The sequence below is a fragment of the Erinaceus europaeus genome, chromosome 17 (assembly GCF_950295315.1).
Source record: "Erinaceus europaeus chromosome 17, mEriEur2.1, whole genome shotgun sequence".
Classification (NCBI taxonomy): domain Eukaryota; kingdom Metazoa; phylum Chordata; class Mammalia; order Eulipotyphla; family Erinaceidae; genus Erinaceus; species Erinaceus europaeus.
In genome coordinates this window covers 80,801,735-80,819,657 of record NC_080178.1, presented here as the reverse complement: position 1 = coordinate 80,819,657, position 17,923 = coordinate 80,801,735, and the positions used below count along the sequence as shown (strand labels likewise).

Here is a 17,923-nt window from a genome sequence, read left to right as displayed (position 1 = left end):
ACGGCGCCAGAGAGGACTGGACGGCGGCTCACTCGGTTAAGCAGCATATCTATGGAACAGAAGTGATATATCAATAAGGAGACTGAAGAAACGGCACCAGCGAGGACTGGACGGCGGCTCACTCGGTTAAGCAGACACACTTCACCATGCGCAAGCACCCAGGTGTCAGCCCTTGTTCTCCACCTGCAGGTGCAAAGCTGCACAAATGGTAAAGCAGGTTTGCAGGCGTCTATCTTTCTTCCTCTCTAGCTCCCCCTCCCCTTTCAATTTCTCTCTGTCCTGTCAGTGGAAAAAAGGGGGGTGGGGAAAGGCCATTAGGAGCTGTGAATTTGTCGTGCAGGCAGAGTTCCAGCGATAACCCTGGTGACAATAAAAAAATAAATTAAAAAAGAAATAGGAACAGATACTTGCTTATAATGGGAAATGTTTGTGAAACCACAAATTTTGAAGCAGTTGTCTATTTTCACAGCTATGTCTCCATATCAAGCACTACTTGAGTGAGTGTTTTTAAGCTATTCAGCTAGAGAGTGACTGGAGAGCAAATACTCCTTTGTATTATTCACCCATCTTTTGACAGCCACTTAGGTTGTTTCTAACACTAGATTTTGGGTGGTGACCATAACACCGTACCTACAAGTATAGATACACGTGTCTATTCACCTGAACATATATGATGTCATACACCAATGCCTAATAAAAACCATACGTAAATAATTCATAGTTGAAGACCGGAAGGTATTTAACAGTAATTACAAATGCTAATTCCAACTATCAGGTTATATTTAAAAGAAGGAAACACTGCTAAGGACAGAAAAAGCCATACCAAAGAAAGCGCTGCTTGAGTCTGGTGCAGCAGTGGCTCCGGGAGGGAAGAGAGGTGAATGCACTCAGGAACTTTAATAGTGCCTCCATCCAGATCTGCTATGATCACGTCTAGCTGGAGGCAAAAACAATCTCTAGTTAATAAAGCGGATCTGTTAGTAGGCACATCATTTGGACTCCACTAAATCCGGGGGAGAAGGGGCATGAAAGGACTCTTGGCTGCCTGTAGTGACAGAAGCCGGGTACAGAGCTTCTCAGGTGCCAGGTGAGTTCCCAGTTTCCAGTGAGATTCGGTTTTCCATGAAATGCGGGGAGGGGTGTGCACTCATCTGTGCCTTCCAAATTGAAGGTGTTCCACTGTTTTCTCTCCTTCCCTCTCAGGCTGAAAATAGGGACTGGCTGTATCCACCCTCGAGCGTGAATATGATGGCAATGCCTGAGCAACTTACATTCATGATACAAGAAGGAAACGAGTTTGAACTTTTAAATCAGGCCATGGGTTTGACATAGCCGAATACACCGAGTATGGAGTACAGCTCTACTCTGCTTGAAGCACTGCGTTTCCAATGCTTTACTGCAGCAATTTGACCAGTCCTCAGCCATACAATAATCATTACAAGAGTTAAGCAAAGCAAGAGGTCTACGCAAAAACGACTGTGTTTAGGAGACTGTTTTAGTATTTTAAGCTTATTTTAAAAGAAACACGAGAGAAACCAGACAAGATTGTGGAAGTCATGATGTGGATAATATAAAGAATTATTCTAATTTGTTCATTACAAATCTAAGAAATTTACTTTTTGATGTGGTGTATGCCTACCCTTACAGACAATATATTCAGTTGGAAGCAATTATCTCAAAACTCTAATTAGCATATGTAGATTTTTACAGAACAAATGTATTGATTTAAACATGCTTTTGTTACACTATCAAAGTTTAATAGGAATTAGATATTAATTTGTGAGTTTACTGCAATTGTAATGACATTATAGCCTACCACAGAACTTAACCTTTGTTGATATTTAAAATGAAAACAAAAGAATTATAAAATCTTGTTTCAATGCCTTATAGGCAAACTTTATAGCACAGATATTTTTTTCCAATCTCCCTAAAAATGTCACAGTTTACTCTTTGTACTGTATTCATGATGAATGTTTAAGAACACACTTTTCACAAAAGAAAATCATCCATCATCATTGGGCAACCCTACTACTTGAAAACTGTAAGTTCTTATAAATTTATCTCTGGGGGTCAGGAGTAGCGCAGCGGGTTAAGTGCAAGGACTGGCTTAAGGATCCCGGTTCGAGCCCCCGGCTCCCCACCTGCAGGGGAGTCACTTCACAGGCAGTGAAGCAGGTCTGCAGGTGTCTGTCTTTCTCTCCTCCTCTCTGTCTTCCTCTCCTCTCTCCATTTCTAGCTGTCCTAGCCAACAATGACAACATCAATAACAATAATAACTATAACAACAATAAAAACCAACAAGGACAACAAAAGGGAAAATAAATAAATAAATAAATATAAAAGAAAAAAAGAAATTTATCTCCATATTCACCCATTGATTCTTAAGTCTTTTAAAGGCACAATCACCAGCATCATCATCTTAACCTACTTTGCTGTAACAGCCACTTAAGTATGTCCCTGTAGTTATGACAAAATATCACGGTTTCAGCCTCACAGATTAGTTTCTAAACTCCTGAGGGTCCTAGATGTACTGGCTTCTCTGGAGCATTCAATTTTGTTGAACTTTTGTTTAGAGTAAACACAAATAATGACGTTATTTCAGAACCAGGTTGAAAGTAGAGTAAGATCTCCCTTCATTGGTGTATCTAGTCATATGGTATAAAGAATACAGTAATTGGAGGTATTCAAACTATGTCCCACTAAGAATTTGTCACTCTGGAAATTGTTTTTGCTTTTTAGTTATGAGTCACTCAGTATTAACAGAAGGCCTATTTCAAAATATGACTCAAGTGCTAATAACAAAACACGTATAATGTTGATATGTTGTCTTTCTTTTTCACATATAGGAGGAATACAGAAGGACAGGAAATCCAAGATGGGGATATTAAAATATTAATGGATTAATTTTGTATAACTCTCAACATATCTAAATAATCTAAGATATTCAGATTTTTCTTTGTTGTTACTTTTATTTTATATATTTTCATTATTCACTCATTCCTATTCAGATTTTTAATGGCACTTTTTTCCTATTAGAAATGCAACAAATATGAAAGTCGTAATTAACTGAAATTTCTTAAGACTCAAAATAATAGAATTCTGTCTTTAGTGATTGACAGTGCTCAGATGAATACTTACAAGTTCATGAACATCAGCTTTAAAGACAGAATGTACTCCGATGATGAAAGGTGTTGGGGAACTGAGAACTTCCAGTAGCTGAGCTGGGAGGATAGGGATATAAGGGTAACTGGAAACACAAACAAACAACGCGTGTTAGACAGGTTTATGTTTCTATACGGGAAACACACTGCTCACTCATTTCCATGCTGTGTTAATTAAAAAATCATCAGTATTAGTGCTGTTACAGTAAATTTTGAAAGATTGAAAAGACTTCATGTGAAAGATGCAAGCTGCAATAACAGCAAATGAAACAAAGCAGCAGTTTTAGTTTTCTTAAAATATTTTATTTTTAATAATTATTTATTTATTTATTCCCTTTTGTTGTCCTTGTTGGTTTATTGTTGTAGTTATTATTGTCACTGTTGTTGGATTTAACATTTAACATTTATTTATTTTCCCTTTTGTTGCCCTTGTTATTTTTTTTATTGTTGTAGTTATTATTGTTGTTGTCATTGTTGGATAGGACAGAGAGAAATGGAGAGAGGAGGGGAAGACAGAGAGGGGGAGAGAAAGACAGACACCTGCAGACCTGCTTCACCGCCTGTGAAGCGACTCCCCTGCAGGTGGGGAGCCGGGGGCTCGAACCGGGATCCTTACGCCGGTCCCTGCGCTTTGCGCCTCGTAAGCTTAACCCTCTGTGCTACCACCCAACTCTCCAGTTGTTCTTTTTAACCTTGCTTGAAACTGTTTTTTTGGGAACTGGGTGGTAGCTCAGTGGGTTAAGCACATGTGGCGCAAAGTGCAAGGACCAGTGTAAGAACCCGGGTTCGAGCCCCCAGCTCCCCACCTACAGGGGAGTCACTTGGGTGAAGTAGGTCTGCAGGTGTCTTTCTCTCCCCCTCTGTCTAGCCCTCCTCTCTCCAATTCTCTCTGTCCTATCCAGCAACCACGACAACAATAAAACAAGGGCAACAAAAGATAATAAATAAATAAATAAATAAATATTTTTTAAAAAAAAGAAACCGTTTTTTCTTATACAGAAATGTAACATCAACAGGCCAGGTGGTGGCGCACCTGGTTGAGCACACAATGTGCAAGGACCCAAGTTTAAGACCCTGGTCCCCACCTACAGGGGGAAAGTTTTGCAAGTAGCAAAGCAGGGTTGCAGGTGTCTCTCTGTCTCTTTATCTCCCCCACCCTCTTGATTTCTGGCTGTCTCTATCCAAGAAATAAAAATAGTGAAAAAATTAAAAAAGAAAAAAAAAAAAAACAGAAATGTGACATCAGAAGGCAACCCTGAGCCCTTGATGCTTTTCCCCCTCTATATTTATTTACTAACTACAACTATTATTCAAATCCCACTGTTTGTATTAAAGAACTGCACATCTGAATTAATTTTTAGTAAAATCTGGAAAATATTTTAATGGGGCCTGAGAGCTAGCTCTACTGGTAGTACTGTGTGTGTGTGTGGAAATGCCCATATCATTTCCCATAGAGGTGGTACTAACTTGCTTTCTCACCAACAGTGAGCTCTTTTTACAGAAATATCCGTGTGTGTGTGTGTGTGTGTGTGTGTGTGTGTGTGTGTGTGTGTGTGTGTGTCAGAGCTGGGTTATCATGACATCAAAAGTGCACGCCACAAGATAACACCAAAGGGCGGAGTGGTGATCTGGTGTCTCTGTCTCTCTGGTCTTCTCTCTCAGTATCTTTAATGTAAAAAAAGAAAAAAAAAACCCTCTGGTGACAGTCTAATGTTTTCATCTTTGTATAAACTTAAGTTTCCTAGATGCTATGATCGTCAAGTTGATAATAAAACAGTAATACACTATTTGAATAAAATATTTCACTTATAATACTATGTTATTACTTTTTAGTTTCCATTATTTTTACTATGGGGAAATTTAACACATCCTAAAAAATAGAAACGGAGAGACTTAAGTCTCATGTAGCCAATACAGCTCTGACAATCACCACTGCAGGGATATGTAAATCTCTTCTCTACTGCAAGCAAATCCCAGACACTGACATATATAAATAGCAGGTATCTTTTAAAAAGTTATGGGCTCTTTTTCATATAACAGAACCATACTACTATAAATACTAAGACTACTGACAATTTCTTAATGACAGCAACTTAAGATCTTTTTCATCAACTATATTCAAAGAAAATTAAATGTCTGACAACACTATTTAATTTTATTGTTTTTCCACTAAATTAATTAACAGTCAGTAATGGAAAACTTGGAGGAGTTAAAATTCCACATTAGATTTCTATCAGAATCATACTCTCAAAATAGAACTTTGTAAAATATACACGGTCGTTCCAAATGATTGCACTGTAACATTCCAACTGATCAACAATAAGTAATACATTATTTTAAATAATAAAAATAGCAAGTGAAAAACCTCACCTATATTTAAGAGGAAACATTAAAGATTCCAAGGCTCTACAAGCATCACTAAGTCTCTGGAAACTCGCAGAATGGAAAAGAACCTTATTTTCTGTAAGAACTGCACAAAAGAGGCTGAGGACATTTTGAATTCCTGAAATCACAAGAGCAAATGCACTTAATTGAATATGTATTGACAACAAGCGTAAACTCAGATGGCATACTGCAATGAGTTGTTCTCTTTGAGACTGAGGAAGAGAAAGGCTTAGCTAAGCTCTAGAATCCATACAGTCTAGAGGTAGCTTTTCTCAGACTCAGGTGAGTCTTCAAGTGGGTGTAACACTCATTGAACATATCGGTTATTTGCAAATAGTGTTTGACAACAGCTTCTTCTTCTTCTTTTGCCACAATAGCTTCTTTTCAACTTCATCTTTAAGATCTGTATCTGATATGGCAACACTGTCCTAATAATTTTTCTCCTCTAAGGTTCATGTGTTTGATGGCATAATCACACCGGCATTGTTTTTGGAGGTTTGCCGTTTTTCCCTTCCTAGCATATGGTTTCAACCCTTCTCTACTTCTAAATAGCGAAAAACCCAGGGCTGGGAAAAGCTCTATGGTAAAGGGAGGACCCAGGCCGGAATCCTAGCGCCACATGGAGCAACAGCCATGGCTATTGTGTGAATCGTGGAAAGATGTCACAGTGCTATAGTTGTTTCTTCTTCTTTCCCTCTCTTGTCTATTGGAAATTGGGGTGGGGGTAGGGTATGGGTGGGAAGTGTCCTGGGCTGGCAGGATATCTCAGGCATGAAGTCCCAGTGCCAAATAAATACATAAAAACATTAAAAAATTTAAAACATTCAGTCTGACGACCTTTGTCTTTGAACTTAAACTTAAGAATGATCATGCATATACCTATACTCACACAATACTCACACTCCAAATCTACTGGATTGTTGGAAAAATTATGACGCATTTTGCAATGAAAAATTCATCATGACTTTTCTGACAACCCAGTAACTGTCCCAACTTAATGATTTCTACTTATCCTTTTTCTCTCCTTTTATCCCCTCTGTAGTAGGAATTTATACAGTGCTGTTTTTAAGCAACAACTCTAGCATGCAATCTCATGTCCTATTACATGATTTATTTTCTTTTTACTACTAAATCCACTTTTACATCTGTTCAAACCTAATTACATAGATTCACTAAACAAAGTAGCCATTGGCTCTCCCAAGGCAAAATACTTTCTGAATCTTATTAGTGTTAGAAAGGAAAGAAAAAAAAGAGGGGGGAAATGGCCATCGGGAGGAGTGGATTTGCAGTGCCAGCACCAAGCCCCAGTGACAATCCTGGAGGCAAAAAAAAAAAAAAAAGAGGCAGTGGAGGAGGAAGAGGATGTGAAAAGGGGGAGAGGGTGAGGGAGGGGAGGGGAGGGGAGGACGAGGAGAATAAGCAGCAGCAGCAGACATGACAAAACCAGACTGCCCCTAAGCCCCAGTGCTAATCCTGATGGCACACACATAACTTTGAGCGATTCAGTTACACTGTGTCCCCAGAAGGGACGGTTTCTCTTTGGACTTCCTGGATCTGTATATGGCCACTTTCTTCCCAGCTTGAGGAGAATTTTAGTTAGTCTTTATTTTATTTTTATGTAATTTTTATTTATAAAAAGGAAACACTGACAAAAACATAGGGTAAGAGGGGTACGACTCCACACAGTTGCCACAACCACACCGTGCTTAAATCCTCCTGCCAACTCTGGATGGTGTCCCTTAAGCCATCATCACTCTTTACATTAATTTTCCCTCTGATACTCTGGACTCAAAGGTGTCTACAAGCTGCTTTCTAATTCATTCATCATTTGTTCTTTTTTTCTTTTTTATCTAGTCTGAAGTTTTCAGCTCAGTCATTATGTCCTATTTGTCTGTTTGGACCTTCTTTTACTTTCTATTTCCTGTTCAAATTCTCACTGTTTAGCCTATGTTGTTCTGGCCTTGAAGAACACTTTTTTTGACCACTGTTACGAGCTCTGAATAAGGAAAACTGTTTATCTCCATTTTAAATAAACCCATTTGTGGAGTTTCACCTTTTCTTGTTATTCCCTTATTTCTTTGTGTTGGTTTCTGCACATTAGACAAAAAAAAAAAAAAAAAAAAAAAAAAAAAAAAACTTTTCTCTCAGTCTTAGCAGATAGAATCTGTAAGAGAGGAATGAACTTCTTTCACCAATCCAGGTGACTTTTTTTTTTATTACTGTCAAATATTTGCAACTGCCGAGGCTAATATCTGTTCTCAGTAGTTCCCAGCAGTGGAGGGTGTGCCAGCATCTGTCAGTGTGTAAAGTGAGGACTGCTATCAGCACCTACCTAGGCTAAAGAGAAGCCAAAACCTCTGGCAGCAGCTGGAAAAGCAGAATCCTCTTCGAAAGGGAAAACCAAGAGATTGCTGGTTTTTGCCTGTTCACTTTCTGCTAAGTCCAGAAAAGAAAGCAGTGCTAAGCACTTGCAGTATTAACTATTCACAACTGGTCATTTGTTAAACGTAGTCCTGGGACTCAACCAGGAAATCCAGAGAGCTGGTCTGGGCAGTAGCTGCTAAAAATAGTGTCAGTGTGTGAGCACATGTGCTGTTCAGAGAGATTGTGGTGACTTGATTGTATCACTAGAGTGAGCTGGGGAAAACACCCACTACAGCTCTCCAAGGCTCTGGTGAAAATAGCAGTCAGCACCTCCACAAGGTGCTTAGCTAGTACAAGGACAGAAAAGTTACCTGCAAATTATCTGGCAACATTTTTTTGTTTAAAAATTGAGATTTATATTTTAATAGTCAGTGAGTGCAGGGAGCAAAAGACACTGACAGACCCACACTCAGCCAAGGCCTAGAGCATGAAGAATTTATGTATTACAAGTCAAAGATAAGGCTATTTTCTGAAGACACTAGAATCGAACTTTGCCCTCTCTAATTCTATCTAGGCCCTCTGCTATTCATTCTGATAACCTGTCAGAAAGTAAAATGGACAGTTAGTATTATGTAGCATTAAATTAGCTGTGAGAAAGGAAGGCATACAGCTGTAAAGGACACCATCCTACCTTATGTGAAAAAAGTCAGTCTATGGCATGGATAAGGAGAAGATGCTATACAGGAAATCAGGACACACTCAGTTTTAACACAAATTAGAGGCAATATTCCAGTGCTCAAAGGACATACATTTCACTATCCAAAAATCATGTAGTATGATACAAATTAGACAGGCTTCATTGAAGTATTTAAGTTTTATGTTCTTAAGTAGAGTATTTAAAAATTATAATTAGCAAGTTCTGCTATTTTTTAAATTACACAAAACTTTTCATCTTAACTAGCAATGCTTACTGCTATGTTCATAGGTACATAGTTACTTAGAAATTCTGTTTCTTTGAACAAAAAGTCAGCCAGTTTTCTACATAACCTTGAACTGTTTCCTGGTTTGGTAGCTAATGTCTATCCAAGTTGCACAAATAACAGTAGAGGAGACAATATGAAAAACAAACATTCCGCTGATAATTTCTACAGATTTTGCTACAACAGTGCATACACATCCTGTTGATTATCCAAATAGCAAAACATGCTGAAAAATTGCTTCCTGATCCCTAACTTTTCTTTAGGAGTTAAAGTTTTAAAATGCATAACATCAAACAGTAACAAATGTGTTTGTTTTCCGTTTGGGGGGGGGGGGAAACACTAATAACTTTCCTCCAGAACCCTAGCCATCTCTGAATAAAAATGATATATTGCACTATCATTCTCTTAGCTTTCAAATGAACAAATTAAAAAAATCAAAAGTCATGGTTTCAAGACAAGAAACAGTTAAGAAAAATCTTCCATTTAGTATCATTCTCTCTGGTCAATCCATAGTGAAGAAAACAACATAGTATCACGGGGAAATGAGAGGCTGCACCTATGTGCCGACAACCCTCTACCCCAGATGAGTTAGGGGAGGAAAGCCCAGACTTAAAAGGTGTTCTACTAACAGGAAACCCCCCAGCAGAATGATCATGGTCTATCCAAGTCACAAAAAGGGCGACTTCTCGCTTACCTCACCAGTGAGTGCCATGCGTGCAGGCAGGCTCCAGGGACACAGCACTGAAGGCAAGAGCCCTACCTTCACACACTAGTAAAGACTTTATGTAGCTTATACAGTGTACTTTGCTAGCTATTGCACAAACTAGTGGTTGATGTCTGCTACAAATTCAGTATGTTATTCCTAAATACATTTAAATGGATATTTTAAGTAAGAGCTACCTGTGAGTTGTAACAAAATTGGGCCAGCATATAAACACAGCTTATTTCCTTGAGGGTGGCAAGAATTAAATACACTTCAAGCACATGTGAGTACAGTTAAGCAATGTCGTAATTTTTCAATGTAGGAAGTCAAATACAAGTAAGTTTGACCACAAAGAATTCAAGTCTAACATTACAATTATCTCAAAATAACTCAATAGAAGACCAGCTTAATGAAAATAGTGTAAAAATGTATAGCATAGTTTCTTCCTTGTTTGATACTATAATAGTTATTTGGGTCTATGTTAATGCATCAGATTATTTCAACTCCAAAAGACCTGTCCACTACAGTTAACCATGATTTTAAAATTATTTTAACGTCCAAATTTAACAGACAGGAAGTAAAATAGTATTGGGAGTTAAGTAACAAACAAAGGGAAGAATAATATTGAGCAACTGGAGAATTGAAGCAAAGAATAAAGAGGCAGTAAACGCCACAGAACTCATAATTAAAACTTCTTCCTGGGGGGCGGGCAGGAGCACAGCGGGTTAGGCGCACGTGGCGCAAAGCACAAGGACCGGTGCGTCAGTTCCAGGCCCCCGGCTCCCCACCTGCAGGGGGGTCGCTGCACAGGCGGTGAAGCAGGTCTGCAGGTGTGTGTCTTTCTCCTCCCCTGTCTTCTCCTCCTCTCTTGATTTCTCTTTGCCCTATCCAGTAACAATGACAGCAATAAGAACAACAACAACAACGATAAATAACAAGGGCAACAAGAGGGGAAAAAATGGCCTCCAGGAGCAGTGGATTCGTAATGCAGGCACTGAGCCCCAGCAATAACCCTGCGGCAAAAAAAAGAAAAAAAAATCTTCTTCTTTTCTCTCCATTCCCAATTAAATCTACACTAAATCTAAACTGTTGAAATATAAAGAAATTGCTCAGCTGGTGGCAGATATAAAGAAACCTGGCGCGTGTCTGCTCAAACAATCCTCAAAGAAGACGCAGGCTGTAAGCAGCTGAAGCAGAGGAGAGATGTGTAGAAAGTGCTACAGTGAACAGAAAAGCATGAGACCTGCCACCATTCACATGTATATTTAAGTACTGAGCAGACACATTCCCAGAATATTCACCTCTAAAGTGTTAGAATTACAAAATAAAATACTGGGCAGTAACAGCTTGTGACATCGAAGGATAACAGAATTGTCATTACCTAGGACTCAACACAAAGACAGAGACAGCTACTAGGGAAGCCGGCTTTGGTGCACCTGGTTAAGCGCTTGCCACCAAGCTTACAGACCAAGGTTCAAGGCCGTTTCCACCTGCAGAAGGGGAGCTTCACGAGCAGGGAAGCAGTGCTGCAGGTGTCTTTCTCCACACCATGTCTCCTGTCCTCTCTTGTTTCTGTCTGCCTCTATCCAATAAATAAATAAAATATTTAAAAACAGAGCTATCTATAAGTAGCATTTAAGAACTACTGACAGAAAAAGCTGAAGATAGCGCTGACAGGCCGGACAGTGGTGCACCTGGCTGAGTGCATACAATACAGTGCTGACGATCCTGGGTTCAAGCCCCTAGTCCTCCCATACGGGGGAAAGCTTCATGAGCAGTGAAACAGTGATGAAGTCTCTTTCTCTCCCTCCCCCACCACTCAATCTTCAGATCTTCCCTCTCAATTTCTCTGTCCCTATCCTAAATAAATAAAAGTATATTAAGATACACTGAATAGCATTTTCTGAAACTTTCCTCATATTTTAATAATGTATAATTCTAGCAAGTTAAGCCAACAATGATTCAATTGGTTTATGACTATAAATCTTATATATTTTAAAAACAGTTTACTTGGGGCCAGGTGGTGGCTGACCTGGTTGAGTGCACATGTCACAATGTGCAAGGACCTGGGTTCAAGCCCCTTGGCCCCCACCTGCAGGAGGGAAGCTCTGCGAGTGTTGAAGCAGGGCTGCAGGTGTCTCTCTGTCTCTCCTTACCGACTGAGTTTTCTTTGGGGGGCCAGGTGGTAGTATACCAGATGAAGCACAATGGACCAGTGTAAGGATCCTGGTTTGCACCCCCAGCTCCCCACCTGCAGGGGGTCACTTCACAAGCGGTGAAGCAGGTCTGCAGGTGTCCACTTTCCTCTCTCCCTCTCTGTCTTCCCTTCCACTCTCAATTTCTCTCTGTCCTATGCAACAACAACAATAACAGCAATAACAACAAGGGCAACAAAAAAGAGCCTCCAGGAACAGTGAATTCATGGTGCAGGCACGGAACCCAGCGATAACCCTGGAGGCAAAAAAAAAAAAAAGCTTCCTTTGTAAGGTTAGCATTCATATTTAATCTTTTAAAAGGAAAAGCAATAAATTTGCTGATTACTTTCAATTGCTTCTTACAACTCAAAACACTGTAGTGACCACCTACTACTTGCTTATATTCCTGCCACTGCTTGAAAAACCGCTCGCTCTCATTTCATTTGCTAGTGTCGAAGGCTTAGCTCTTGATGCCCCTCTGAATGGGAGAGTGGTCTGGAGTGGTGGGCAGCATGTGCAGAGGACTTGGCTCCACACACACACACACACCTAGCCAAACAAACAGACCTTGGCATCTGTACTACTATACTAATTTTCTGTAAGAATTTAAAAACGTGTTTCTACACTAAGCTAAAGGTGTATTTGAACTGAGAATCTTGATTCTTTACATCCCTTGTCCTACTGTAAGACCCGACATATAAATGGAAAGGACAGACATTAATCTACAGCACGCGTTAGCAACGCAGCTCACCGCTTTACTAGTCAAGGACTGTGGGTCAGCTCACTCAGTAGGCCATGCGCCTGGCCACGCACATGACTGGGGTTGCCGGCACCAGGGCACCTCATGGTACTGGGGGAAGCTCTGGGCTGTGGCATCTCTTTCTCTTCCTGTCTCTTTCTACAGAATCTAAAATAAAAACAGAAACTTGGAGGGAGTCGGGCTGTAGCGCAGCGGGTTAAGCGCAGGTGGCGCAAAGCACAAGGACCGGCATAAGGATCCCGGTTCGAACCCCAGCTCCCCACCTGCAGGGGAGTCGCTTCACAGGCGGTGAAGCAGGTCTGCAGGTGTCTGTCTTTCTCTCCTCCTCTCTGTCTTCCCCTCCTCTCTCCATTTCTCTCTGTCATATCTAACAACGACAACAACAATAATAACTACAACAATAAAACAACAAGGGCAACAAAAGGGAATAAATAAATAAAATAAATATAAAAAAATAGAAACTTGGTCTGACGTTGAAATAGCCTCATGCACAAAGTCCTGGCATCAACAACAACAACAAACCCTCTTAATGGTGTCAGAGAACAATGTTGTCCGTCCTAAGCATTCATTCTGTTTCTAGCATTTCTGTACCTTTCTATTTCAGTGCTACATTAATTTTTAATGTTTTTATTTAAAAAGTTCATATCACTTGAAGAATGAGTACACAGCACTACAGAGAAGCTTTTTACAGAGATAAAACAAAGAGGAAATGCCAAGTTTTCCATTAAAATATTTAAAATCAGAAATTACCATACTCAAGATTTTAAGAATGTTTTAAGGTAAACTAGAGAAAAAACATGTTAGCAATTTTGACAAGTTTAAAATTTTATGTTTATTATTTAGCTAATAAAAAGTATGCACATACATTTACACCAAGATTGTATCATGAAATAAAGAGGAAATCTGAACAGACCAATAGTGAGTAGGAGAGGGAAACATTGAAGCCATCCAGAAAAAAAAAATTAGGAAAAAGTTTTACTAGTGAATTGTAAAAATAAAAGTTCAAAAGAAAATTTAACAACAATCCTTCTCAAGCTCTTTCAAAATGCTGAAGAAAAAGAAACCCAAACAAATTTTATGGAGTCAACATTACCCTGCAACCAGTCAGGAAAGGACACCATAATAAAAGAAAACGACAGACCAAACCTCTAGTGGAAAACAATGCAAAGACTCTCATAAAATGCCGTCCAACTGAACATACAATGAGCAGACACAATGCGACCAGCAAGCGGGGTTTCTTCTGGGCACACACGACGGTTTGACAACTGCACGTCAATCAGTATGACATAGCAAATTACAATTTTTTAAATTTTTTTATATTTATTTATTTTTCCCTTTTGTTGCCCTTGTTTTTTATTGTTGTAGTTATTATTGTTATTGATGTCGTTGTTGTTTGATAGGACAGAGAGAAATGGAGAGAGGAGGGGAAGACAGAGAGGGGGAGAGAAAGACAGACACCTGCAGACCTGCTTCACCGCTCGTGTAGCGACTCCCCTGCAGGTAGGGAGCCGGGGGCTCGAACTGGGATACTTATACCGGTCCTTGTGCTTTGTGCCACGTGTACTTAACCCACAGCGCAACCACCTGACTCCCACCAAATTACAATTTTATATGTTCATTTCATAGACATAGAAAAGTACTTAACAAAATTCAACATCCTTTAATAAGAAACTCTAAAATCAGAAACACAGCTCAACATAAAAGGCACCTATGAGAAGAGCAGAGCTAGCACCATGCCAACAGTGGAAGGTTTTGAAAGCCTACCTGTTGAGGCCAGGAACAAGACATGGGTGCCCACTCTTGCTCAGTACAGTAGTGGAAGTCCTGGCCATAACAATCAGGGAAGAAAAACAAAGAGCATCCAAATAATAAATCGGTCAAACTGTCACTGTACATCTGATCCTACATATAGAGAATTCTGAGTTCATTCATTAAAAAAAATTTGTATAGAGGGAGTCGGGCGGTAGCGCAGCGGGTTAAGTGCAGGTGGCGCTAAGCACAAGGACCGGCGTAAGGATCCTAGTTCGAGCCCCCGGCTCCCCACCTGCAGGGGAGTCGCTTCACAGGTGGTGAAGCAGGTCTGTAGGTGTCTGTCTTTCTCTCCCCCTCTCTGTCTTCCCCTCCTCTCTCCATTTCTCTCTGTCCTATCCAACAACAATGACAACAATAATAACTACAACAATAAAACAACAAGGGCAACAAAAGGGAATAAATAAATAAAAATAAATATTAGAAAAAAAAATTGTTGTATAGAAAGCCAATGAATTGCATAAATACTCCACACTAAGTCATCTAAACATTTAATAATCTCCATCAAAGTTCCAATGACATTGTTGATAAAAACAGAAAACTTCACAAAAGATCTTAAATAGACAAAGCAAACATAAGAAAGAAAAGTGAATACATCACATGACCTAGTTTCAAACTAGATTACAACACTATAGAGTGACCAAAATAGTTTTATATTTACATAAATTGTACACACAAGTCAACACGTAAGAAGTGAATTCATAGAAATAAACTCACATATGTGGTCAACTGATAAACTGACTTTAAAAATCAAGAATATATGGTGAGGAGAATGATCTCCTTTATAAATGCAGCTGGGAAAACTGAGTATCTACAATTCAAAAGAACAAACCTGGATCCCTGTCATGCATCTCTCCCGCCTCCCTCTCCCTCTCCTTCCCCAACGCCTCTCTCTCTCTCTCTCCGTCTCTCTCTCTCTCTCTCTCTCTCTCCATCTCTCTCTCTCTCCATCTCTCTCTGCCTCTCTCTCTCCCTCTCTTCCCTCCCCCACCTCTCTCACACTTGTAATGAATTAAAGACAAATATTGAACCAAAACTAAAAAAGGGAAAATGCTCCGTAACACTGATTTAATAGTGACTTCTGAATATACAAGAGAAATACAAGCAATATAAAAAAATGAGATTGCATCAAACTAAAAAGGTGTACAGAAAATAAAAAGCCACCAAGAAAATGGGAAGGAAACCAATGAGAATTGAAAAAATATGTGTCTATAAGCCACCTGTCTGAAAGGAGATTGATATTCAAAACTCAAAAGAAATCTTGTCTTCTGTGAAAACAAAGATTTTGAAGACATTACGCCAAGTAAGTCGGATCAGTCAAACAGAGAAATACTGATGTTCCCTGGTCTCACCCCAGAAAGCTATAAAAGCCAGCTGACACAAATGAAGTGCCAGGTGCTCATCATTCACAAAGGGAAGTGCGCTCTGAAAAGCACACGGGCGGGCGGCAATCTCACTGCTGTGTGGAGGTCTTGACGTGGAATCACTCACACACAGGCTGCACAGACCACGGCACACTTAGCTATAGGCTCCAACCCAGTGCTCGTGGTGCAGATGTGATCCATGTGAACCTGTGGCGACTGTAGCAGGACAGTCCCAAGGGCTGAGGAGTGAGGAAAATGAGACGTCGGTTAAAAGGTACAACTTTTAGGTGTGAAAGGGGCTGGGTGGTGGTGCACACATTACAGAACAAGGACCCTGGTTCAAGTCCCCGGTCCCCACCTGCAGGGGGGAAGTTTTACGAGTGGCTAAGTGGCCCTGCAGTGTCTCTCTATCTCTCTCCCTCTCTCCCCCATCCAACTGAACAGACAATGAACAAGCACACTATGATCAACAAGTGGGTTTCTTCTGGGCACACAGAAATCCCTCTCGATTTCTGGCTGTCTCTATCCAAAATAAATAATTAAAATTAAATTAAATTATAATAATAAAAGATAACAAATTTTAGGTACAAGATAAGTAAGTTCTGGGAACTTGGTGACTATAATTAACAATACTGTATAGGGATGGAGGGTAGACAGCATAATGGATATGCAAACAGACTCTCATGCCTGAGGCTCCAAAGTCCCAGGTTCAATCCCCTGCACCACCATAAGCTGGAGCTGAATAAACTGTATTATATACTCACAAGTGGTTAAAATATCATCAGTACACAAGAAAGTAGTGATGTCAGAAGATGGATAACTAGCCCATGGTGGTAATCTCTTAACATACGTGTGCATGTAACAGTGCTCAAGCCCCCATCCCCACCTGCAAGAGGAAAGCTTTGTGAGTGGTGAAATAGTGCTGCAGGGTTGCAGGAGTCTCTCTGTCTGTGTCTCCCTTCCCTCTTGGATTTCTGGCTGTCACTATCCAATAAATAATGAATTGATATAATAATAATAATAGATATGTTCATCAAATCACCATGTTGTAAGCCTTAAACTTAGATCTCAATACTATCTCAGTAAAGCAGAGGTTGAGTATAAAAACATATGATAAGGTGGTCAGGCAGTAGTGCAGCGGGTTAAGCACACTTGGCGCAAAGCACAAGGACCGGTATGAGGATCCCGGTTCGAGCCCCCGGCTCCCCACCCGCAGGGGAGTCGCTTCACAGGCGGTGAAGCAGGTCTGCAGGTGTCTGTCTTTCTCTCCCCCTCCCTGTCTTCCCCTCCTCTCTCCATTTCTCTCTGTCCTATCCAACAATGACAACATCAATAACAATAATAACTACAACAATAAAACAAGGGCAACAAAAGTGAATGAGTAAATAAATATTAAAAAATTTAAAAAACATGATAAAAGTCTACTACTGTTCAACTATGGAAACTGATAATAGCTGATGACACAACATCATGTAAGTCTATAATCCTGGGGGAATTTTTAATTGAAATCTGGAAGGTGGTTTAGCGGGTCAATCGCCAACTCTATGGAAGGCGGCGCAGTAGGTAGAGCAAACTCTGCCAAATGCATTTGATGAAGAGGAGCCCGTGTTTGTCCAACTTGTTAAGTAAATAGATAAAATAAAACTTTTAGAAAATGTTTAGTAAAGAAAATTCTATAAGACCAATATCCTGTAGCTATTGAACATGCAGGTGAAAATTCAAGGATATTGGCCTTATAGAATTTTCTTTACTAAACATTTTCTAAACATAAACAATAACACTATAAATTGTTGCACTCTAAAACAAATATTCAAGTAAACAAAAATACTTCACAATAGTTGCAATAAGAAAAAAACAAACAAAAAACATGGCAAGAAATGAAATTGATTAGCAAGATATTGTAAGAGTGAGGTGAATGAAGGCAGAATTCCATGTAACTACTTCAGACAAACACAGAAACTTTTCAAATTGTGAAAAGCAAATTCATTATTGCAACACTCCCTGGAGAGAAGAACCAAGGAAATGCTATCATTACATTTAGACCTCTCACAGGAAACCTATTCAAGGCTACAAAGAGTATTATAGTCTTATCTGCTTCCTGTCTGTGCTTTGAAAATATCGCCACTTCCACTCCGTCCCCAACTCAAGTAGTGAAATCTGGTAATACTGGCTTTCAATAACATTCCAACCAAAATGAATGAC

The 17,923-nt window shown here is 39.7% G+C and overlaps 1 protein-coding gene across 6 annotated transcripts in view; it reads right to left on the bottom strand.

The window, feature by feature from the left end:
- The window catches only part of SBF2 (SET binding factor 2), a 277,867-nt gene that overhangs the window by 151,471 nt on the left and 108,473 nt on the right, over positions 1-17,923 (bottom strand). For all 6 annotated transcript variants that reach the window (XM_060177188.1, XM_060177191.1, XM_060177192.1 and 3 more), the window contains 3 exons: positions 5,532-5,664; positions 3,139-3,247; positions 824-937 (listed from right to left, as the gene is read on the bottom strand). In XM_060177188.1, the coding sequence (XP_060033171.1) occupies positions 824-937; positions 3,139-3,247; positions 5,532-5,664 (356 nt within the window). The remainder of the gene's footprint in view (positions 1-823; positions 938-3,138; positions 3,248-5,531; positions 5,665-17,923) is intronic.